Genomic DNA, 24,268 nt, shown 5'->3' with positions numbered 1-24,268 from the left:
TTCCCCTCCCTTCCAGAACCGCAACAGGGTTTCCCTTGTCCTCACTTGCCACCCCACCAGCTTCCACATCCAAAGGATCATCCTCCATCATTTCCACCACCTCCAGTGTGATGCCACCACCAAATACATCTTCCCTTCCCATCCCCTGTCAGCATTCCGAAGGGATCGTTCCCTCTGTGACACCCTCTTCCACTCCTCCATCACCCTTGACACCTCGTCCCTTCCTAGGGAAGCTTCGCATGCAATTGCAGGAGGTGCAATACCTGCCCTTTTACCTCCTTTCTCCTCACCATCCAAGGCCCCAAACACTCCTTCCAGGTGAAGCTGCGATTTACTTGTACTTCCTTCAACTTATTATACTGTATTCACTGCTCACAATGTCATCTCTACATTGGGGAGACCAAATGTAGATTGGGAGACCGCTTTGCGGAACACCTCCACTCAGTCCAAAAGCATGACCCCGAGCTTCCAGTTGTTTGCCATTTCAACACACTCCCCTGCTGTCATGCACACATATCTGTCCTTGGTCTGCTGCAGTGTTCCAGTGAACATCAACGCGAGCTCGAGGAGCAGCACCTCATCTTTCAATTAGGCACTCTACAGCCTTGCAAACTTAACATTGAGTTCAACAATTTCAGAGCAAGACTGGCCTTTTTTATTTTTTTAAAAATTATTTTATTTTATTTTTTTTAACCGTGTGCCTGTTTTTCATGTGGTGCGTTTGGACAGAGCTGCTCATTACTCTGCCATTAACACTCTCTCTCTCGACTAATGCTTTGTCTTTGACTACAACCATTAACACGCTCTTTGCCTTTATCCCATGACATCTTTATTTAATCTCTCTTTCCCTCTGCCATATCACACACCTTCCCTTTTGTTCTCTTCCCCACCCCCACCACCACCACCCCCCTGCCCCCCCACTTGCTTAAAACCTAATACTTTTCTGACCTTTGCCAGTTCTGATGAAAGGTCACAGACCTGAAACTTTAACTCTGCTTCTCTCTCCACAGATGCTGCCTGACCTGCTGAGTATTTCCAGCACATTCTGTTTTTATTTCAGATTTCCAGCATCTGCAGTATTTTGCTTTATTTTAGTTACAAGCCCCAATTTGGAAACTTTCAGAGAAGTTGAAGAGATAGGAAGTTTGATCCTGAAAAGAGATCTGGTTCTATTGAGAAAGATGACAAAAGTGAAGAGACTGACATATCTCAGGTTCGTAAAAGAGAAAGTCAGGAGGAAAAGTTTGGTTCTAGTGGACCGAAATGCTATTTCTGTCAAAAGAAAGGATTTGAAGGCTGAGTGTTGGAAGTGAAAACCAAGCCCGTTTCATGTGTTCAGTCGAAGGGTGTTTCCACATGAGATAATGTCCTCGCGGGTGCTGTTCATGTCAAGCAGGTAGTTTCTCTTATGTTCACTGATATAGTGAATCAGATTGCAGAAAACTCTATAAGTTTTCTGTTGGAAGGTGAGGTATCCCCTCAGTCATCTGGTGAAGCAGGCAAGTCTGTTGTCATCCTTTGAGATACAGGGGCGGCACAGTCACTGATGTTGAAAGGTGACATGAATTTCCTCTCCAATAATTTGCTGAATGCGAAGACGTTAATCCAAGGGATGAATGAAACCTATTTATCTGTTCCTTTATATAGGATTAATTTGAAATGTGACTTAGTCATTGGTCCTGTTACCATTGGGGTCATTCCTAGTTTTCTCATTGAGGGGATAGATTTTCTGTAAGGAATGACTTGGCTGGGGATAAGGTCCAGTAGTTTCAGAAAAGCCACTTGAGGTTGCTAAAAATTAGGTTTTACAGGAAGAATTGCCTGGAATATTTCCAGATTGTGTTGTGACTAGAGCCCAGGCTAATAGGATTAAACAAGATGGGATGGATTCAGTTATTGTGGAGGACAATTCGGCTGTTCGGTGGGCTGAGGATTTTTAAGGATTTAGATGGGGATGTTGATGATCAAGGCTCCAAAGCTAGCAATGGTGAATTGTTTAGCAGATGCTCTTTGATTGAAGCACAACAGGCAGCAGGCAGACCCTGACTTGAGAAGCTTGTCTCAGACAGCATTTTCTGAGGCAGAGGCTGAAAATGTCCCCGAGTGTTATTATGTCAAGAAGGAAATTCTGATGAGGAAGTGGAGACCTCCCCAGCAGCCCACTGATGAGGATTAGGCTGTAGTCCATCAAATTGTTGTCCCTCCTTACTACCACAGTGGAAGTTTGAGAGCTGCCCATGAAATACCAGTTGCCGGTCATTTGGGTATCCGAAAGACTCAGGCTAGGGTAATGATGCATTTTTATTGGGATGTGGTTGACTTCTGTAAGACATGTCACACATGTCAAATGGTTGGGAAGCCACAGCCCTATTAATACCGATACCTGCATTTGACGAACCATTAGAAGGGTCCTTATGGAGTATGTAGGTATAGCACAGGTGGTAGAGAATGTAGATGATGAGTCTGAGACTGAGTGTTCCCAGATTGAACCTCCTGCGGTGAAGCTGACAAACACAGAGGGTTAGAGGGTCTGGATGAGGTGCTACAACATCTACCTGAGCACCAGAGAAAAGACATAGCTAGCCTATTAAGGGAGTATAAGCCGGTATATGCAGATAAGCCAGGTCACACTTCTCTGGTTATTCATGAGGTTGATTTAGGGGAAGCTAAACCAATTAAGCAAAACCCCAAAAGACTCAATCCCAGTAAATTGGACAAAGTCAGAGAGGAGTTTCAGTACATGTTAAGTAATGATCTAATTGAACCTAGTAAAAGTAGTTAGAATTCTCCTGTTGTTTTAGTACCAAAACCAGACAGTTCTCAAAGGTTCTGTATAGATTACCGAAAGGTTAATGTTGTAACTAAGACGGACTCCTATCCGATCCCAAGGCTTGAGGATTGTATTGATAGGATGGGGAACTCGGCCTTTATTAGCTAGATTAATTTGCTTAAGGGATATTGACAAGTCCCCTTGTCTGAGAAATAACTGCTTTTGTGACACTAGATCACCTGTTCCAGTGTAAAGAGATGCCATTTGGTATAACAAATGCACCAGGTACATTTGAAAGATTGACCACTCAAGTGATTTCCGAATTGAGTAAATGTGTTGTTTACATCGATAACCTTTTGGTGTACAACGACACTTGGAGTGATCATGTCAGACATTTGAGAATTCTGTTTAACAGGCTGGGCAAGGCTAACCTTGTCATAAACCTGGCAAACAGCGAGTTTGCCAAGGCCAAGGTCACTTATTTAGGACATATTGTGGGTCAAGGTTAAGTATTACCATGAAAGGCCAAGGTTCAGGAGATAATAAATGTTCCTGTACCGAAGACAAAGAAAGAAGTGCTAGGGTTTCAGAGTATGTGTGGGTTCTACAGGAAATTTGTCCCTAACTTCAGCACAGTAGTCACCCCATTGACTAATCTGTAAAGAAGAATGTGCAATTTGAATGGCCCGAGTCATGCCAAACAGCACTTGAGAAGTTAAAGGCCATTTTAATAAAAAGTACCAGTTCTTGCAGCCCCAGATTTTAATAAACCATTCAAAGTGGATATTGACGCCAGTGACTTAGGAGTAGGAGTGGTGCTGCTCCAAGATGATGTTCCTGGTATGGAACGGCCTGTTAACTATTTCTTCAGGAAGCTCAATAAATATAAAACAAAGTCATCGACGATTGAGAAAGAAACTTTAAGTCTTTAACTGGCTTTACAACAGTTTGAGGTATATGTAACCAATAGTCAGGGAAAAATATTGGTTTATACAAATCACAATTGTTACGACCAGGTGAGGAAGGAGCCTAAGGGCTCCCCTTTTCCTGGTTTGGCCAGAACAGGGTTTAACATTTAAAAGAGAATGTTTTTAGCTTCCCTTCAGTGAGTCCTTGCTCACTGCTCTCTAATGGTAATTGTAAAGAAAGCAACCAGACAGGTTTTCTCTGATTTAAACAAGAAAGGTGTAAGTTTATAACCTTAAAACTCTAACTCAATTAAAACTACTAAAAAGATGTGACGTGACCATGCTAACATGCATAGTCGATAAACACACATGCAAATACATACAGAGGAGGAGAAAGAATTAAAGAGGGAAGGGTTAAAGTGGTAGATGGAAATTTAGTTACTGGTTTTGGGTTGGATGTAAAGTCTTTGATTGAAGTTAAGTCTTGCAGTTCTCATTGGGGCCCAGTGCACACTTTCAAACTTGTTTTGCTGGTCTTTTGTCTTGAGGCTTGAGTTACTTCCGTGGGTCCCTGGAACTTTGCGTGAGACAGCGAGAGAGAGAGGCATACTCTCTTCTTGAAGTTCAATTGCAGTCGCTCTTAAAACTTTTCGCTGAGCACAATTCAATCAACTCCAGGTTGACCAGCAAGTTAGTCATGTGACTAGCTTCTTGTTTGAAATCGCCTCACCTGCAAGGTTTGTGGATTCCTCCAGACACACTCAGTGGGGTGGGTGGATGGGGTGGAATGCTGGATCTTACACATTCAATGACTCTCAATGTCTCTTGATCATCATTATTGATAAAACCCATCTGGCTAGTTGAAGCAGTAAGTATTCCCATTGTCTCTCCATGCAATTGTCTTATAGAGTGCAAACATGCAGCTATGTTTTCAGCCACTGTTCTGTGGTCTTTTTAAAACAAGTTATGTTCAATGTCCAGTAAGCATTCAAATAATGTTCCGTATGATGAAATTAATATATTTCAATCTGGCAGGTGTGGTTTCCGTCACACAATCCACTTCTGTTTCGAGAAACGTTCAGAACAAAGACCCTCTGGCTATTTCATTGGAGTTTGATGATACAGCCATTTATACTGAAAATTGCAAATGTTGCAGGGTAAAGCAATGTAATTGCTGAAGCTCCATTCAGAGTTTAAAGAAGGAGTGTGAAAGAGAAAGAAAGCCCTGAGTTATGATAATTCTATAATTGAATCCTAATTGTCACATTTATTTGGGTTTTGTCATTGGTTAAGCCCTTATCATTTTGTAAATATATGTATAATGTGGAATATGAAAATGTTACCTGTACATTATGCAATAAGCTATTGTTAAAATGTTTATGATGTTAAGAACTTGCTGTATTTCCAAACTATTGTAAAGAAAACTTTACTACGGTAAAGCTTTCTTTTCCCTAAGAGGGACAAGTGTTGCAAAGCTTGTTTCTTTTTAAATCCAACTGAGAGGGAAACTAGAATTGGAACAGAAACTAGAACTGAAACAGAAATAAAAGCTGAAACAGAAGCTGGAAAACCAATTTCAGGTTTTCAGGGAAACACACTGGTTAGAACCAGATAAAAGGGCGACAGAATCCTCCCCAGATAAGGCAAACCAGGCAAATCAGACAGGAGTGGGCTATCGGCAAGCAGAACAAATTGAAGACTGACTCTAGGAAGATTGATAAATCCATGCCATTAAAACTGTTGTGAGCAGAGCTGATGAGATTCTGGAGAAGTGCGCTTGTGATGAAGACCGCACCCATGGAGTTTGGACTGAGAAGGAACTGCTCTTGGAAGAAGAACAACGGCTAAATCCTTGAAGAAAGAACTGAAAATCTACCTGAGGGACTTCAGAGTTGTGAAGAACTGTATGACTGTAATTGTTGCCGTATGTGCTGGGTGGATTACCCAGTGAAACTGTGAGACCCATCTGGTAGTTAAGGTCTAATTTTTTTTATTGGTTTCATGGGATGTGGGCATCGCTGGCAAGGTCAGCATTTGTTGCTCATCCCTTATTGCCCTTGAGAAGGTGGTAGTGAGCTGCCTTCTTAAACCACTGCTGTCCATCTGGTGTAGGTACACCTACAGTGCTGTTAGTGAGGGAGTTCCAGGATTTTGATCCAGCAACAGTAAAGGATCAGTGATATATTTCCAAGTCAGGAAGGTGTGTGACTTGGAGGGGAACTTGCAGATGGTGCTGTTCCCATGTGCCTGCTGTCCTTGTCCTTCTAGGTGGAAGAGGTCATGGGTTTAGAAGGTGCTGTCGAAGGAGGTGTGGTGAGCTGCTGCAATGCATCTTGTATATGGTACACGCTGCCTCCACTGTGTATCACTGTGGAGGGAGTGAGTGTTGAAGGTGGTGGATGGGGTGCCGATCAAGCGGGCTGCTTTGTCCTGGATGGTGTTGAGCTTCTTGAGTGTTGTTGGAGCCGCACTCATCCAGGCAAGTTGAGAGTATTCCATCACACTCCTGATTTGTGCCTTGTAGATGGTAGACAGACTTTGGGGAGTCAGGAGATGGGTTACTCACCACAGAATTCCCAGCCTCTGACCTGCTCTTGTAGCCACAGTATTTATGTGGCTGCTGCAGTTCAGTTTCTGCTCAATGATAACACCCAGGATGTTGATAGTGGGGGATTCAGCAATGGTAATGCCATTGAATGTCAAGGGCAGATGGTTAGATTATCTCTTGTTGGAGATCATCATTGCCTGGCATTTGTGTGACGTGAATGTTACTTGTCACTTAACAGTCCAAGCCTGAATGTTGTCCAGGTCTTATTGCATATGGATACAGACTGCTTCAGTATCTGAGGAGTTGCGAATGGTACTGAACATTGTGCAATCACCAGTGAACATCCCCACTTCTGACCTTATGTTGGAGGGAAGGCCATTGATGAAGCAGCTGAAGATGGTTGGGCCTAGGAAACTGCCTTGAGGAACTTGTGCAGCATTGTCTTGCACTGAGATGGTTGGCCTCTAACAACCACAGCCATTTTCCTTTGTTACTCCAACCAGCGGAGAGTTTTCCCCTTGATTCTCATTAACCTCAATTTGGCTAGGGCTCCTTGATGCCACACTCGGTCAAATATATTGACCGTGATCTGACTGTTGCTTCCTGTTTAATTTATGTTGGTTTTGGTTTGGATGTTAAAGCAAAGTTTATGTAAGTGAAATCTTGTCTGTTTGATTTGTTTTCCTAAATTGAGATAATTCAGTGGATTCAATCCTTTTCATTTGGTGGTGGTCTCCACGGGGATCATAATGGTAGTGATGGTGTGGATATGCAATTGGAAACTCAACTCGGGGTCAAACACCACACTAAGGTTGTAAATGGTCTTAACCAGCTTAAGCCAGTTATCAGAGATGGAAATGGTGGGCAGTAAATGGAGTTTGTGGTTTGGGACCAAAGACAATGGCTTCAGTCCTCCCAATGTTTAATTGGAGTAAATTTCTGCTTGTCCAACATTAGATGTCAGACAATCAGTGTGACAAATCAGAGACAGTTGAGAGTCCAAGGAGGTGGTGGTGAAATAGAGCTGAGTGACATCAGCTTACATATGGTACCTGATTTTGTGTTTTCAGATGGTATCTTGAGGGGTAATATGCAGATGAGAAATAGAAGGGGGCCAAGAATAGATCCTTGGGAAACTTTAGAGATAACAGAGTAAGAGTGGGAAGAGAAGCCATTGTAGGTTATTTTCTGACTACAATTAGAAAGATAAGGATGGAACCAATATAGGGCAGTTCCACCCACCTGGATGATGTCGGAGAGACATTGGAGGAGGATGGTGTGGTTAACAGTGTCAAAAAGTGCAGATAGGTCAATCACAATGAGAAGGTTAGTTTTCATGGTCACAGTCACAAAGAAGGTCATTTTTGACTTTAACAAGGGTTATTTCAGTACTGTGGCTAATGCAGGAAAGCTGATTGGAGGGATTCAAACATGGAATTGTGGGGAAAATGGGCATGAATTTGGGAAGCAATAACATGTTCAAGGACTTTGGAGAGAAAAGGGAGATTGCAAATGGGGCAGTAGTTTGCAGGCACAGAGGGATCAACAGTAGGTGTTTTGAGGAGGGGTAAATGACATCAGATTTGAAGGGAATGGAACAATACCTGAGGAAAAGGAACCATTAACAATATCAGCTAACATGGAGCCCAGTGGGGAGGTAGAGTGGCCAACAGTTTGGTTAGAATATGATCAAGGGAACAGGAGGTGGATCTCATGGTCAAAATAAGGTCAGAGAGAGCATTGCAGGACATGGGATTGATTTTAAAGAAAGAGGTGAGTACAAGGCTAGGGCAGCGGGGAATCTTTGGGGAAGTTTGTCCAGAAGGGCTAGGGGAAGGGAGGGAAGTGGCAGAGGCAGCTGAATGGATGATTTCAATCTCTGTGGTTTAAAAAAAATCCATGAGCTCCTCCTCCTGTCGGAGGTGAGAATGGAGGAGGCAGGGGAGGATGGTTTGGAGTAGAGAAAAGAAGGCAGGATTATCTTTGCATTCCTGGATGCACTTTGAATAGTGATCAGTTTTGCTGATGGAGAGCATTGGTCAATCAAGCAGATTTCAAATGTTGTTTAAGTTTCAATGTGAGTACAGTGGTAACAGGAGGTAATTTTCACAAACCCCATCCAGCTTGAGTAAGAAATGGAGCAATGTGACCCTGATTGGATTTTAACCAGGACTAAGCGGGAAAGCTGCCATGGTTTTCCTGCCAGGTGAAATCAGGTCAACAGCTGTCAGGAGGTCAAAGATTTAAGAAGTTCTCAGAATATGACACTACCACCTGGGAACTTGTAATCCATGCCTTCTTCCTGGACTGCAGTTAAAGGGAAGGTGAAAGAGCACTTCCACTGGCCAAACAAATTTCCCCAAGTGTAAAAGTATGTTTATAACTTAAAATCAACAGCAGTAGCTGACTGAAGGTAGGAATCTGGAGGGAGAATTTTTTGTGAATATACATTTGTAAATGTAGAAGTGATTGGAGGAGCAAACTACCATTTCCATCAGTTGTTGCTTCCAACTGTGCCTCTGCTCCACTCCACTTAACCAATATTGTTGATGTGGCAACATACACCTGAACTGTCCCATTGATTCTGATCAACAACGTTCTCGTTCGTCCTTTGATATCAAAGAAGATAGCCAGAATGTCATCTCATTTTTTTGCAGTGAGTCATTTGGTAACCTATTTTTGCCCAGAATGAGCATCTACAGATTGAACAGTTCATCCCAGATATAATCGGTTGGGAATCTTGATTTTTCAGGCTTGACTTCCTCAGCTGGCATTTACATTCAGCATCAGCAATGCGATGGGTCTCATAGGAGGAGGTGCCATCATGGATGGCTGTTTGCCATGCTTTCCTATTTTTATGCCAAAACCTACCAATGTTACATAAATAGCTTCACTGAAGAATAAAATAATAAGCATAAGGGATTATTTTCTCCCCATCGAAACAGAAACACCTGCTTTTAAAATCCAGATTGATGCCACGATGCCAGTTTGATGTGACCTTTAGAAGAAAAAACCTGACTGATGCAGTGATCAGTGATCAGATTAAATACTCCAAAGTGCAATAGGTTGTTATATTTATTGATCAGGAATAGCCATTACATCAGATCATTAAAATTTTTGCAGTGTTACGTAGTGAGGAGTAAGAATTGGAGAAAAATTTAAAATTCAGAAAGGTATTTTTAAGACTGTTTGGATGCAAGTCTCAATGGAACTTAGGCCAACTGACCCATAATCAGTTTTATTTAATTTATCAAAACCCTAAAACTATGTTCAACTGACACATTTTATATACCCATGTAAACCTCATCCCATAAAATGTCAGGCTGAGCCAAATACCAAAATTTCCAGATATGGTGGATGTGACATTCAGGATGCCTATTATAAATGCTGTTGTCCCCGGGCTGTGGTGGAACTGGAAGTTGTCCTGAAATAATAAATCCAGTTTGAATAATGCTGAATGAAAGTGATAGTTTAAAACTTCACTGGAAGTGTAACAGTGGTGTAAACGTGCTAACACTGTACTGTCTTCCCAAATATTCAGCTCCACTCAATGTAGGCATTCATTAAAATGTTGTTTGACAACTAATTTTCCGTTGACTGTATTATGATCTAACTTAAGGGTTAAGAAGAACTTGTTAGAATTTTAGCTTTCAATTAGAAATGAGCCTGTTGTGTATCTGTGCATGCTTTTGGATAAGGGCCATCCAACTGCCTGGTGGTCGATTCCCATGCTGGTCTAATCTCCTGCTTATGAATCAAAAATGCCTAAAATTAAATTCACTAAATTACCTCAGTAAACTTCATGCAAGCCACATGTGGATTATGTTCTGTGGTGAGTTCATCTCAATCTGCAAGCATTCCCAAGCACTGTTGGAGATTCCTTGAGGAGAAGAAGGTCATGGTAATTAACATAAATTGTGTAATTAAAATGTTGCAGTTGATTCAGTTAAAATTAAGTAATTTTTGGTAAGGGCACCATTCCAAATTTTTATGAGTACTTAGAGATACTTTTGTTTCCCTTCCCCCAAAGTTGTTACTCAAATGTAATTTCTTCAGTATAAATTCTGTATTTTAACTGTCAATTATACATAAATTTGGATTCTTTTCCATTTTCCCATTTGCTGATTCTATCATGCTTCTGCCTAAGTTGAAATATTAGGATGGACGAGGGAGTATATATACATTTCACAGTGTCTAGCAAACCTGTTCTATGGTTGGTGGGCAGAAAGCACACTTTTTTTTGCAGTGTTGGAATTGGTTCTATCAGTTTCTCTTCGCTATGAAGGAACTCTTCATTGCCTCATTTAATGTACATCACAGTGAGATGCTGTGTAGGTTTTTAATGATCAGGTTCAGGCATATGGGCAAGGGAATGCAGCTTCAACCCTAGCTGTTGGTGGATGGGCAGTTACAATCAGCCAGGTTACTTATCCAGCCTCGAGCCACCCAAATCCCACTGTCTGCAATTTTTACTCAGGCCTCTGGATGGTTGGCTAAGCCGCCTGTTCAAAATTGATGGGATTTTACGTTAGATATGTCAATCGAGGTCTGAAGTCAACAATCGAACTCCAAACAGCATTTTTCCCACCAGGCAAAACCAAGTCAGGGCTTGCTGAAAAGTAGAAAAGGCCAAATAACATAAATTTTAAACTTTCCTCTGTGGGATCAGGAACAGCAGGAGTAATTCTTTGGGCCTAACATAGGAGGTCGAGATCTTCCCAGCCTCCCAGCTCTGGACTCTCCACCCCCCACCATTCCCAACCATGAGACGCCATGGAATGTTCATCTTGCAGTAACCTGAGGTAGCTGATTTTCCATTTTCCGAAAGCTAACAGTCATTTCCTGCCTGTTCTGGGCAGGAAATCTACCGACGGCATGTTAAAAAGCCCAGTGGTTAAATCACATTGACTTAATATTGCTGTGAGTGAGTGGGAAGCTAACTGAAATCAGTATTGCTGAATCAGTTAATATTTTAGATAGCCCAATTTTAGATAGCCCAATAACATGAGTAATACATGAAGCATTAACATTTACCTGATAAGACTATGTATGCATGGGACATCTGGTTGAAATTGCAATGTTCTCACACTGAAACACAAGCTTTCTTAATCGCTTTTTAACCCTTAAGTATATTTAATTCCCCTCAACAATATTTGTTTACTGATAAGTTAATACATTAGGATTCAGTAAGAAATAAAAGCTGTGCCTTTTGAGAGCAGATTTTTCATAGTTTTAAAGTTATTGCTTCCGTTTGGATTGGAGACAATTGGATTGGCCTTAGTCACTTCAACGAACCAGCTCTCAGGTAAACAACAGTTGGATAGTCAGAATTGTAGCTCTATCTGAGGGCTGAATTTTATTTTGATGGTTGGGCTCCCGGCGATGGGCCAGAAAGGGGGAGGGGCAGGGGGGAAGGGCAACCCTGCCTCTGCTTCGGCCTCGACCTCAGCCATTTGTTGAACCCAGAGCTGAATTAAATGTCAAGCAGGCGATTAACTGCCCCCTGTCAGGATGCTGACCCTTCAAGGGACAAGATCCCACCCCAAGAGCTGCTGGTCAATCAGAGGGCCAGTGGCTCAGCACTCCCAGCAATGTCACTGGGAGCAGTGACCACTGCATGAACTGCACCCAGCCCAGAGCAGCATCATGGACACTGCCCTGGGACAAAGGTAAGTGGGGTCGGGGTCACTGGGGCTTGTCAGACAGGCTCTGGCAAGAGGGTTGTGGGCCTGCTTGTTGTGGGTAGGGGAGGTCTTGTCACAGCGACGGTCATCGCTGCTGGGGGTATCCCTCTGTGGGCTATGGATTGTCTCTAGAGGAGGGAACCACCCCCCACCAAGCCACTAGGGGGCCAGCAGGACATACCTGGTGGTGTCTCCACTCGGCAGATGGCCCTTCTGACATTAGTTAAATAGGAGCAGAGGTGGGAAGCTGCCCTTGTGCCCTTAGTTGGCCTGTTAAGTGGTTCAATTGGCCTCATGTAGGAGGGCTGTCCTCCACGTGCCCTGCCAAGGACAAAATGGCATGTTGGCAGGAGAATGTCAGGAGCGCCTCCCCATGCCATTTTGTCTGCCCGCCCCCGTCTCCAGGGGCTGGACAAAATTTAGCCTAAGTATGCATGGAAAACTTTTAAATTTCATTCACTATGAACTATGGTTGACACATCACAACTGTTTGTAAATGTATTTTCAGACTCACACATAAGTAAAGGCAGTCACATTCATTGTCATCTTTGATTTGTTTTGTCATTCTGCTTTGATTCATAACTGAATGATACTTCAACTCTTCAATCATTCTTTTAGGTTAGCAAAAATAAAACTTTGAATGTATAGGTTCCTGGCGGTAATAAAATAAACACACTTTAAACCGTTCTGACTTGTTCATTCTGTCAAATTATGTAAATTATCCATGGGCGCCAGAAAGTTTAAGAGAAGTGTATCCACTGCTGGGATTTAGCACTCGATTAATAATGAAAAACAGTCTTTCATTACAGTGCCAGGAACATTCCTGCTGGTCCAATAAATTTATGAGACAAAAGCTAAAATATTTAAGACTTAAGCTGTTAGTTTTCTTTTTACACGCCAAAAGTTGGAACAGACCACTGAACAAGAACTGACTCATCGGAATAAACCATAGTTCTACTATAGAAATACCGCTCAGTCATCAGAAGAATTAAAAGTCTACACCTTAAAACTCAAAAGACTTCATGCACAGTGTTACGTTCTCTATTTTACACAAACACACCAACTACACGAAGAGGATTGGTAACTCAATTAGGTGTTTTTTTTATTCGAAGAGATGAAACTATATCCAATAATATCTGGGTGGCAAGTTAACATGTCTGGTCTTTAGGACTGCTCCTGTATCTTCTGCCTGATGATTACACGAGTATATACATCACATCCTGTCTGGTGATGCATAACAGTTTGTTTTATTTTTTCATGGGATGCGGGCGTCTCTGGGAAGACCAGCATTTGCTGCCCATCCCTAATTGCCCTTGACAACTGAGTGGTTTGCTAGGCCATTTCAGAGGGCAGTTAAGAGTCAACCACATTGCTGTGGGTCTGGAGTCACGTGTAGGCCAGACCAGGTAAGGGCAGCAGGTTTCCTTCCCTAAAGGACATTAGTGAACCAGATGGATTTTACAACAATCGAGGATAGTTTGTGGTTACTGAGACTAGCTTTCAAGTTCAGAGTTTTAAAATTAATTAATTAAATTTAAATTCCACTAGCTGTCATGGTGGGATTTGAAGACGCCCCTTAAACTTTCTGGTGCCCATGGATAATTTACATAATTTGACAGAATGAGCAAGTCAGAACAATTTAAAGTGTGTTTATTTTATTACCGTCAGGAACCTATACAGTACCAAAAAGAAACTGGAACATAAAGTAAACAAAAAAAATGTGTTTTATTCACATAACGTCCTCCAGGATATTGGTGTTATAATAGATTTAAACATGTAGATGATTGGCACTAACCGATGGATATTGTTCAACAATCAGCTTGTATGCTCTGCTTCATAATACCTATTCTTTAGTGTTTCAATTTTACTGATGTTATGTCAGAGAAGCTTTACTGCAAATCACCAGATGATGCTTGAGGTGAAATAAAGGTTTGAAACCAGTAGAGGTTCTCTGTTTGTGGTACTGTTTTTTGCTCTGCCCCAAATACTTCTCTATGAAACGAACTTAGACGACTAGTGGAACGAAAGTGCTACTGTAAACATTTTTATTTGCAATTTCTTTAAATTATATTAGAGTAAAACTACCACCTTACAGGAGGATTAGATAGGCTGGTAAAATGGGCAGAGCAGCTAATGGAACTTAATCCTGAAAAGTGTGAGGTGATGCATTTTGGGAGCACTAACAAGGCAAGGGAAGAGACAATGGGTAGTAGAACCCTAGGAAGTACAGAGGGTCAGAGGGACCTTGGTGTACTTGTCCATAGATCACTGAAGGCAGCAGCACAGGTAGATAAGGTGGTTAGGAAGGTATGTGGGATACTTGCCTTTATTAGCCGAGGCATAGAATATAAGAGCAGGGAGGATATGATGGAGCTGTATAAAACGCTAGTTAGGCCACAGCTGGAGTACTGTGTACAGTTCTGGTCGCCACAGTATAGGAAGGATGTGATTGCACTGGAGAGGGTGCAGAGGAGATTCACCAGGATGTTGCCTGGGCTGGAGCATTTCAGCTATGAAGAGAGACTGGATAGGCTAGGATTGTTTTCCTTCGAGCGGAGAAGGCTGAGGGGAAACCTGATTGAGGTATACAAAATTATGAGGGGCATAGATAGGGTAGATAGGAAGAAACTTTTTCCCTTAGCGGAGGTGTCAATAACCAGGGGGCATAGATTTAAGGTAAGGGGCAGGAGGTGTAGAGGGGATTTGAGGAATTTTATTTTCACCCAGAGGGTGGTTGGAATCTGGAACACACTGCCTAAAGGGATGGTAGAGGCAGGAACCCTCACAACATTTAAGAAGTATTTAGATGAACACTTGAAATGCCATAGCATACAAGGCTACGGGCCAAGTGCTGAAAAATGGGATTACAATAGATGGGTGTTTGATGGCTGGCACGGACACGATGGGCTGAAAGGGCCTGTTTCTGTGCTGTATAACTCTATGACTCTACCTATTGTGCACATATTACAACTGTCAGCTTTTCAGTCCATTTGTCAGTTGGTCAGCATTTTACAAGAAAATAAAATCAGTTTGTTGTCCCTATCTTCAGTGACTGTTGATATCAACTGATCAGATAATTCGGAAGGTGGGACTGAGTTTGTTCGAAACAGATAGTAGGGCAGGACTGGAACCAATAGACATTACATTCTCCAGTTATTTAAGAGTGCAAAAGTTGAGGCAGAAAGTTTTAAGATGAACTGCTGGTTGCAGCAGGTGTGGCTGTTTTTTTTCCTCAAAGAAATTTTTAAAATTCTTTCAAGGGATGTGAGCGTCGCTGGCTGGGCCAGCATTTATTGTCCATCCATTATTGCCCTTGAGAAGGTGGTGGTGAGCCGCTTTCTTGAACTGCTGCAGTCTATGTGGTGTAGGTACACCCACAGTGCTGTTAGGGAGGGAGTTCCAGGATTATGACCCAATGGCAGTGAAGAAGCAGTGATATAGTTCCAGATGGTGTGTGACTTGGAGGGGAACGTGCAAGTGGTGGTGTTCCCATGTGGAGTCACGAATGATGCTGAACATTGTGCAATCATCAGCGAACATCCCCACTTCTGACCTTATGATGGAGGGAAGGTCATTGATGAACCAGCTGAAGATGTTTGGGCCTAGGACAACCATTATACAATTATATATAACAAATAAACTGCTAAAATACAATTTCTAACAACATAATTGAGATACAACATGGATACATTTAAAAGAAAAAGGACGGCATTGACTTTGGACAGGTGTCTTTGCCACTTCTCAGGAGAGCAGGGCTAAATTCATGGGCAGCAGGATCCTGGTGGCTTTGTGAGGGGTAAGTAACCTGGATGATTTTTTACTGCCCACCTGCCTAGTTTCTGCCAGTTGGGTAGCATTAAAATCACCTTCTAGTGCAGTTCAGGACCTTCTGCTAGAAAGCTCATATGTGAAGGCAAGACCATTGGAGGCCTGCCATCACCAATGGAAACAACGTAACCCCCATGCAGGAGATAAATAGAAAGGGAGGAATGTGAAGTTCAATGTTGGCAGGAGCCAAAATGGGTGGTAGTGGTTTGTGTGCCAGTTATACCCCCCACCTGATTTTCCTTTCCACTCTATGGCTATCCACTATCATCTGTTTTGTACTCATGCCGATGTGGAATTTCAAATCCACTATCTTAACATAAAAGTGTTTAGCAATCTTTAAAAAATGTCATCACAAATTTTAGTTCAGCAAAATCTGATTGAATCCCTCAATCGTGGAGCATGTCAGAAGATATTGTCTTTTACTATAATAGAAATGATATATTCCTTGTATATTTTGAGTCAGGTTATTTAGGAGAAAACACTTACACAGTTGCTTCAAAATAGTACTCTTGCAAACCATTTAAATTAGGAGCAAAGGGATAGAACATCAGTCACTCTTCCACGCCTCATATATTTGACCATTTTTCTCTCTTTAAACATACAGAACCCCCCCCAACGATTCAAGTGCCCAACAATGTCACCGTTATTCCTGGCGAGAGAGCCATATTGACCTGCTTGACGCTGAGCACAGTACGCTACAACCTCACATGGCAGAAAAATGGTGCTGACCAAAGATTGGCAGAAAGGCACAGGGTCCAAGTAATGAGCAACCTGTCTCTGGAGATCAAGAATGCACGACCAACTGATGCTGGGCAATATAACTGCATCGCTGCAAATGAAGGGGGTGCCACACTTGCTTCAGTGTTCCTGATAGTGCAAGGTAAGCTGCACAGTTGCATGGATGCAAAATACAGTCTTTAACCAAAGTTTGCATTGTGGGAATATTGTATCATCATTCATTAAAAAATAATCTGCAGTTGAATTTCACCGCTACTATTTTAATGTAAAAGTCGTTAGTAAACTTTGCAAAAGAAAAATCACAAGTTTCAATTCACCAAAATTATGGAACATCTCAAACGATACATTTAGGCATGCAAAGCTGTGCAAACCCCTTAGATTATGAAAATGGCAATATATCATTACATCAGTCGTAGAAAGAAAGGCCAGAACGGGGGAGCTGGTAAAATAGCACTTTCCCACTCCGGGCAAGCTCCCAGACATTTTTCCAAAAGCGGCCAGCATGGCAGATCACTGTCTGACTGATCAGAGGCGGGCAGTCACTTAATGACCCTTACAGAGCCAATACAGCAGGAATTTCCCAGGTGATTTTAATCTTACCAGTGACAAACAGGAAGTATAGAGACTCAGAGGTTTGCCTACAACAGTGAGGCATGTTATCAGCACCAGCAGAGTTGTGACGTTAAGTGGAAGGTCTGTCTGTCTGCAGCATGTGTCCTCCACCAAGCCAAGCTATCACGGCTTGGAGGCGCTGCAGAGGGTGGGGCCAAAGTGATTAGCTGTTACTGGAAAGGTGTCACCCAGGTTCTAAGCAGCCACTGAAGGCTGGACAAAGGTTCCTAGGAGGCTCAAGGCAGTGGCGGATACATCTGGCGATGGGATTAGTGTTTTCAGTGACTCCACCAGTGAGGAGAAGAGTGGACCAGAGATGGACATAGAGTCACATGATGTGGCTGTGCAGCGGCCAGGGGAGTTCCAGCTGCCTGAGGTAGCCACTGGAGGTGGATGGGGCAGGTGCATGGGGCAACTAGGGCAGCCTGGTTTCAGAAGGTGCTACCTAGCTCAATGGGTTTACCGGCAGAGTCTCAGCTTCATTGCGATATCGGAGCACCAATGCCTATGCAAACTGCAGCTCTCCAGGGAGGTGGTGGCAGAGCTATGTGGAATAGTAGAACAGGAGTTGAGGCCACTGGAAAGTGGCGGCTACCCAATGCCTGTTGCCTTAAAGGCGACAGTGGCACTCAGTTGTATTTACCAGTGAATCGTTCCAGGGATAATTTGGAGATCTCTGTGGTATCTATCGATCAGCGGCCCATTGCTGCATAAAGGGGGTAATGGTTGCCATGGACCATCAGGCTGGCCAGCATATCAAGTTCACTACCGGTCAGGCCAGTCAGGCCGAGAGGGAAGTGGGTTTGGGGATGTGGTTGGATTTCTCCAGGTGCAGGGGGTCGTTGACTGTACTCATGTGGCCATCGAGGCTCCCTCACAGCAGCCGGGTGCCTTCGTGAACAGAAATGGCTTCCACTCGCTCAATGTTCAGGGAGTGAGTGTGACCACTGTAAGCGGATCATGCAGGTTTGTGTGAGGTTTCCAGGAAGCTGCCACGACTCCTACATCCTTAGGTAGTCCCAATTGCCTCAGTTCTTCAGGCTACCCAAGCGCCTTCGTGGCCAGATCGTGGGGGACAAGAGGTATCATCTGAAGTCATGGATTCTGACCCCTGTACGCAATCCCAACACACAGGCAGAGGACATATGCAACTGCTGCATATGACTACAAGGACCATCATCTAGCAGGCCACTGGCCTGTTGAAGATGAGGCTTTGATGCCTCAATAGATCTGGGGGAGCCCGCATCATTATTGTCTGCTGCACGTTGCACAACCTGCCATCCAGAGGGCTATAGCGCTGGAGCCAGAGGGGAACACTGAGTGAGCCGCATCCTCAGAGGAGGAGGGTGCCAGTCGACAAAGGTCTGACATACATGGTAAGGAGATTCACACCTCTCTGATCTGCAGACGTTTCACTTGAGGACAAACGAAGGGGCATGCTGAACACAAGAAATAGGAGCAGAAGTAGACCAAATGGCCCATCGAGTCTGCTGCACCATTCAATAGGATCATGGCTGATCTTGGGCTTCAATTCCACTTTTCTGCCTGCTCCTCATTTCTCTTGATTCCCTATGAGACCAAAAATCTATCTATCCCAGCCTTAAATGTATTCAACAATGGAGTATCCACTACCCTCTGGGGTAGAGCGTTCCAAAGATTCATAACCCTTTGAGTGTCGTAATTTCTCCTCATCTCACTTCTGAATGATCGGCCCCTTATCCTGAGACTGTGCCCCCGTGTTCTAGATTACCTGCGCAGCGGAAACAATCTCTCAGCTTCTACCTTATCAAGCCCTTTCAGAATCTTGCATGTCTCAATTAGATCGCCTCTCATTCTTCTAAACTCCAGAGAATATAGGCCCAGTTTACTCAGCCTCTCATCATAGGACAACCCCTTCATCCCAGGGACCAATTTAGTAAATCTTTGCTGCACCATCTCCAGTGCAAGTATATCCTTTCTTAAATGCGGAGACCAAAACTGCACACAGTATTCCAGGTGCGGTCTCACCAAAGCCCTGTACAATTTTAGTAAGACTTCTTTATTCCTGTACTCCAATCCCCTTTCAATAAAGGCCAACATGCCATTTGCCTTCCTAATAGCCTGCTGCACCTGCATGTTAAGCTTGTGCTTTCCTTGTACGAGTACCCCCAGGTCTCTCTGACTATCAACACTTACCAGTTCCACACCTTTTAAAAAAGTATGATTTTCCATTTTTACGACCAAAGTGAACAACATCACACTTTCCTACATTACACTCCATTTGCCATCTTGTTGCCCACTCACAACCTGTCTGGGCCAAGAGTTTCTCTCCCAGAGATATCCTTGCTGACCTGTCATCGGAGACCCTCAGCATCTGTGTGCCCGTGACCATAATGTGCAAAGGCTTTCATCAAAACAGGTGCTCATGAGCCCCTCACCTTTACAGATCATCCAGTCAATGGATTTAACATCTGGCTAATGTCAACTGTTACATTGAAATAAAAATGCAATTCATTAATGATTGCATTTTACCAACTTTAACTTTCATTATACATTACACAAGTTTCAATGTAACAAAATGATATCATCCAGTGAACCCCAATTGCTAGTAACACCTATAGGTGCTCCCCCATGCCTCCAGTTGATGTGGAGACAGGCTGCTGCCTTCCTTGCTCTGGTGCATCGATGGCCTTGGCCTGCGTCCTCAGGTACCTGAACCCTACTGGGGCCTGACTCATTTGGGGCCACCTGCATCTGTGCAAGGGCCGCCTCAGTTATCAGAGCAGGATCTAGCGGGTGTTTCACTGTTGAAGGGGCTGAGGATGTGTCTTCAGCTGTGGAAGCGTCCTGAGAGGAGCCCCCATTGCCTGAAGCCTGCCCCTCTTCTGCCCTCTGAGGCCTCACATTCAATCCTATGGTCGCCTGGAGTGGTTGAGCGCCTGGCAATGGGAAGAAGCGTGGTTGGCCCACTTCGCCCATACATCGTTACATTGACCTCATGGACGAGGCCATGCTCTGGATGTCTTGTCACAACCCCTGCATCCACTCGGTGCTATGCTCCATGTGTCTCTCCATGAGAGTTGCCACTCTCTCAATGGAGGATGCCCTGCATTCGCATGCCACAGGAATGTCATGGATGGACTCCTCCATCGTTTGCCTCTGGAAACTCTGACAGATCTTCACACATTTGATGCACCAGCTGGAGCCTCTGTTGCTTTGCTGCTGACACCAAGGCTTGCCATCTGCATGGAGCTGAGCATCATTGGGCGCCTCATCATTGTATGCATCACTGCCTCCTCCTGCGCATATGTGAAGTGCTCACCAGATTGCGCCACCCACTGTACATGTGCAATGGAGCCCACCAAAGTGTTTCTGCGCAGGAATGAAGTGACGCAGTGTCTTCACATGGTGTTGTGTCTTGCGAGCTTTCGAGTATGGTTGCATCCCTGGTCTGTCCCTCATCTGCTGATGGACTTAGTGGAGACAAAATATTAAAGTGAAACACAAGGTCCTTCAACCGAGGCTTCTTGCCTCCCCTTGGTCAGAAGCATCCAGTCGCAGTAAAGGCCCACCCAGGTGTCACATGCCAGATATGGTGTAAGGAATGTTGGACGCAACCAGATCTTTGCACATTCTCCAAACCTTCTACAACTGCCCGCCCCCTCAGTGACAGGCTGCCCTGCAGTGACCCATCTGATGTGCATAGCCTCCTCCTCCATCGTTGTCACCATGGCAATAACAGCAACTCCACCTGTCTGTTGGCGGTCTCTGGCGTTCTGAGCTCACTTCTCCTGCAAGCAGCAACAGAGGCAATGTCACCACTGTCTCATGGCACCTATGTGCTGGTCACTCTGGGGCACTGTAAATGTACAGCACATCACTGCTGGGCTGGCATGGCACAGCAGCCATTCAGCCATCTCAATGCAGCATTCACCCATGCTGGAGCACAGTAACTGGACTTCTCAATATTAGTGTTGGCATCTGATGTTTCCCCCTCCAAGGGTCCACTATCTGGCTTCAGGTTTCATGGGTATCTTTCAATTAATGTTGGGCTTCCAGTTGCCAAATATAAACACCGCTCACCTTTCCAGACAGGAACAGATCATTAAATCATTTCCTGCACTGGATCCAGGTTCTGTCAACAAATGAATATATGGATTAGGAGCAGGAGTAGACCATTTGGCCCCTCGAGCCTGCTCCGCCATTCAATAAGATCATGGCTGATCTGATTGTAACCTCAACTCCACGTTGCTGCCTACCCTCAATAACCTTTCACCCCCAAGCTTATCAAGAATATATCTGCCTCGGCCTTAAAAAATATTTAAAGACTCTGCTTTCACAGCCTTTTGAGGAAGAGAGTTCCAAAGACTCACGACCCTCTGAGAGCAAAAATTTCTCCTCATCTCTGTCTTAACTGGGTGACCCCTTATTTTTAAATAGTGACCCCTAGTTCCAGATTCTCCCACAAGGGAAAACATCCTTTCCACATCCACCCTGTCAAGACCCCTCAGGATCTTGTATGTTTCAATCAAGTCGCCTCTTACTTTCATAAACTCCAGCAGATACAAGCCCAGCCTGTCCAACTTTTCCTCATAAGACAACCCACCCATTCCAGGTATTAGTCTAGTAAACCTTCTCTGAACTGCTTCCAATGCATTTACATCTTTCCTTAAATAAGGAGACCTATACTGTACCCAGCAATGACATCTTGCTGCTGCTAACATCTGCCACTTCCAGCTGTGCCTTCTTGGTGACACTTGCTGGCCTCCTCTCCTCTTCTGGAAAGAGGACCTGCCTCCTTTCACGGGCTGCTTCCACAAGTGCCTCAAGGGAGACTTTGCTGAAGCATGGGGCAACCCTGCCTCTTTCTGCCATCATCTCTATACTGCCTTCTCAGCTATCCATGCCCTCTTTCTTGCTTCTGGGTTCAAACTGGCTGACTGCTACACAGATGTCTTTAAAAATCCCAGCACTAGGACCCGCCTGCCACAGTTAATTGGGCAGCTCCTTCGTCGGCAACCTCTTAATTGGCTGCTAATGGTAAAATCAGAGGACCTCCCACATGTGCGTCCTGGTGCCATGCATTTCCACCCGACGTCAAGACCCCCGCACAAACAGTAAATCCTGCCCAAAGATTCAGTGCAAAAGGAGGCCATTCAGCCTATCATGACTGTGCCAGTTCCTTGGTAAAGCTATCCATTTAGTTCCATTCCATACAGATTGGGGAAAAGGCCAATATTTTAGCCCATCAAAGCTTCTCCCTTTGCTACATTTGTTGCATTTTAATTAAACCCAAATATTTTTCAGTCTATATTACCATGCCTGGTAGATTATTGCAAGCATGTGTCACTCTCTGCAAGTTCTAAGTTCGCTTTTCAACATGAGAACACATGGTTCAGACAAATCTTTTAACTCCAGGTGGAAGACAATTTAAAGATGGTGCTGTACCTTATCTTAGTCTGCAGAATAACTGTTGAAAGGACAGTGATTCCCATTATATTTTTATAGTGCCTTTCTGAAAGAAAACATCCTAAGGTTAAATGAAGGAACACTGAACCATGATGGGTGAGTTAAGAGAGGTGACTGAAGGCTTGCTTGAAAAGATTGCAAACAACTTTTAAAGGTGGGGTGAGGTAGGAAGCAAAAAGGTTTAGAAAAAGGAGTTCTATAAAATAGGCCTTAGGTGGTTGGATGCTCTGTGACCAATGGCTAGTTAACAAAATTGAGGCTCATGGAACAGGAGGGTCAGTGTCAGCTTGGATAAAAATTGGCTTAAGGACAGAAAACAGCTAGTCATAGTAAATAATTATTTTTCAGACTGGAGGATGGTAGACAGTGGTGTTCCCCAAGGGCCAGTACTAGGACCACAGCTTTTTTTTTAATATATACGTAAAACTAACTTGGATATTGGAATAGAGAGTAACATTTCAAAATTTTCTGATAATGCCAAACTTGGAGGAATCACCAACAGTGAGGATGATACAAATCGCCTGCAACAGGACATAGATAGGCTAGCAGAATGGGCAAACAAGTGGCAAATTGAATTTAATATGGACAAGTGTGAGGTGATGCATTTTGGCAGAAGGGATAGGGATAGATCATGTAGACTAATTGGTACAGTTCTAAAGAGTGTGCAGAGACAGAGGGACCTGGAGGTGCATGTGCATAGATCTCTGAAGGCTGCAGGGCATATTGAGAGAGTGGTTAGTAAAACATATGGGATCTTGGGCTTTATAAATAGAGGCATTGAGTACAAAAGCAGGGAAGTTATACTGAACCTTTATAAAGCTCTGTTTAGGCCATAAGTAGAGTTCTGGTCACCACACTTCAGGAAGGATGTGAGGATCCTTGAGAGGGTGCAGAGGAAGTTTACCAAAACGGTTCCAGGGATGAGGGCTTTGATTGGAGAAGCTGGGATTATTTCAGAGTAAAGGAAATTGCAAGGAGATTTGAGAGAGCTGTACAAAATTATGACAGGTTTGGATAAGGTAGACAAGAAAAACTGTACCCATTAGCTAATGGTATGAGGACTAGGGGGACACAAATTTAAGGTTTTGGGCAAGAGATGCAGAGAGGATGTGAGGAAGAACACTTTTAGGCAGCAAGTGGTAATGACTTGGAACTCTCTGCCCACGAAGGTGGTGGAAACAAAGACATTCATTGATTTCAAAAGGAAATTGGATGAACACTTAAGGAAATGAACTTGCAGGGCTATGGGGACAGAGCAGGGGAATGGACTGACTGGATTGCTGTACAGGGAGCTCGCATGGACTCGATGGGCCAAATGGCCTCATTCAGAGCTGTAATTGACTCTATGACTATGAAGAAATGGGGGTGCCCAGGTCATATTCAAAGTACTCAAGGGTGCGAAAGAGCCAAGATTGGAGGAGGGTGCAAAGGTAGGGCTGAATTTTGTTTTCCCGCTGCCGGGAGCAGCAGTAGGCAAAGAATGGCAGCCCACATGCACGGACCGCACACTGCCGTGATCTTGAGCATGACATCCTCATTAAAATATGTAGGGTGGCTGCCTTCCTCCCCCAATCATCTGGCAGGGCGGCCTCGGCAACACCGAGAACAGTGTCGGCTGTCTCTGCGCTGGCGCCATTTTTAAAGGGCTGACACACCTGCCCAGAGACTGCAGAGTTAAACCTTGTACCCACCCCTCCCACTGCACTGCAAATAAATGTTCACCCAGCTCTTT

The 24,268-nt window shown here is 43.9% G+C and overlaps 1 protein-coding gene across 2 annotated transcripts in view; it reads left to right on the top strand.

The window, feature by feature from the left end:
• Positions 1 to 24,268, top strand: part of hmcn1 (hemicentin 1) — a 740,737-nt gene that overhangs the window by 231,617 nt on the left and 484,852 nt on the right. For both annotated transcript variants that reach the window (XM_068037415.1, XM_068037414.1), the window contains exon 11: positions 16,343 to 16,618. In XM_068037415.1, coding sequence (XP_067893516.1) covers positions 16,343 to 16,618 — 276 coding nt within the window. The remainder of the gene's footprint in view (positions 1 to 16,342; positions 16,619 to 24,268) is intronic.

This window comes from Heterodontus francisci, chromosome 8, assembly GCF_036365525.1.
Source record: "Heterodontus francisci isolate sHetFra1 chromosome 8, sHetFra1.hap1, whole genome shotgun sequence".
In the NCBI taxonomy this organism is placed as follows: Eukaryota; Metazoa; Chordata; class Chondrichthyes; order Heterodontiformes; family Heterodontidae; genus Heterodontus; species Heterodontus francisci.
The sequence above is the reverse complement of the archived record's forward strand: the minus strand, read 5'-3'. Positions and strand labels throughout refer to the sequence as shown.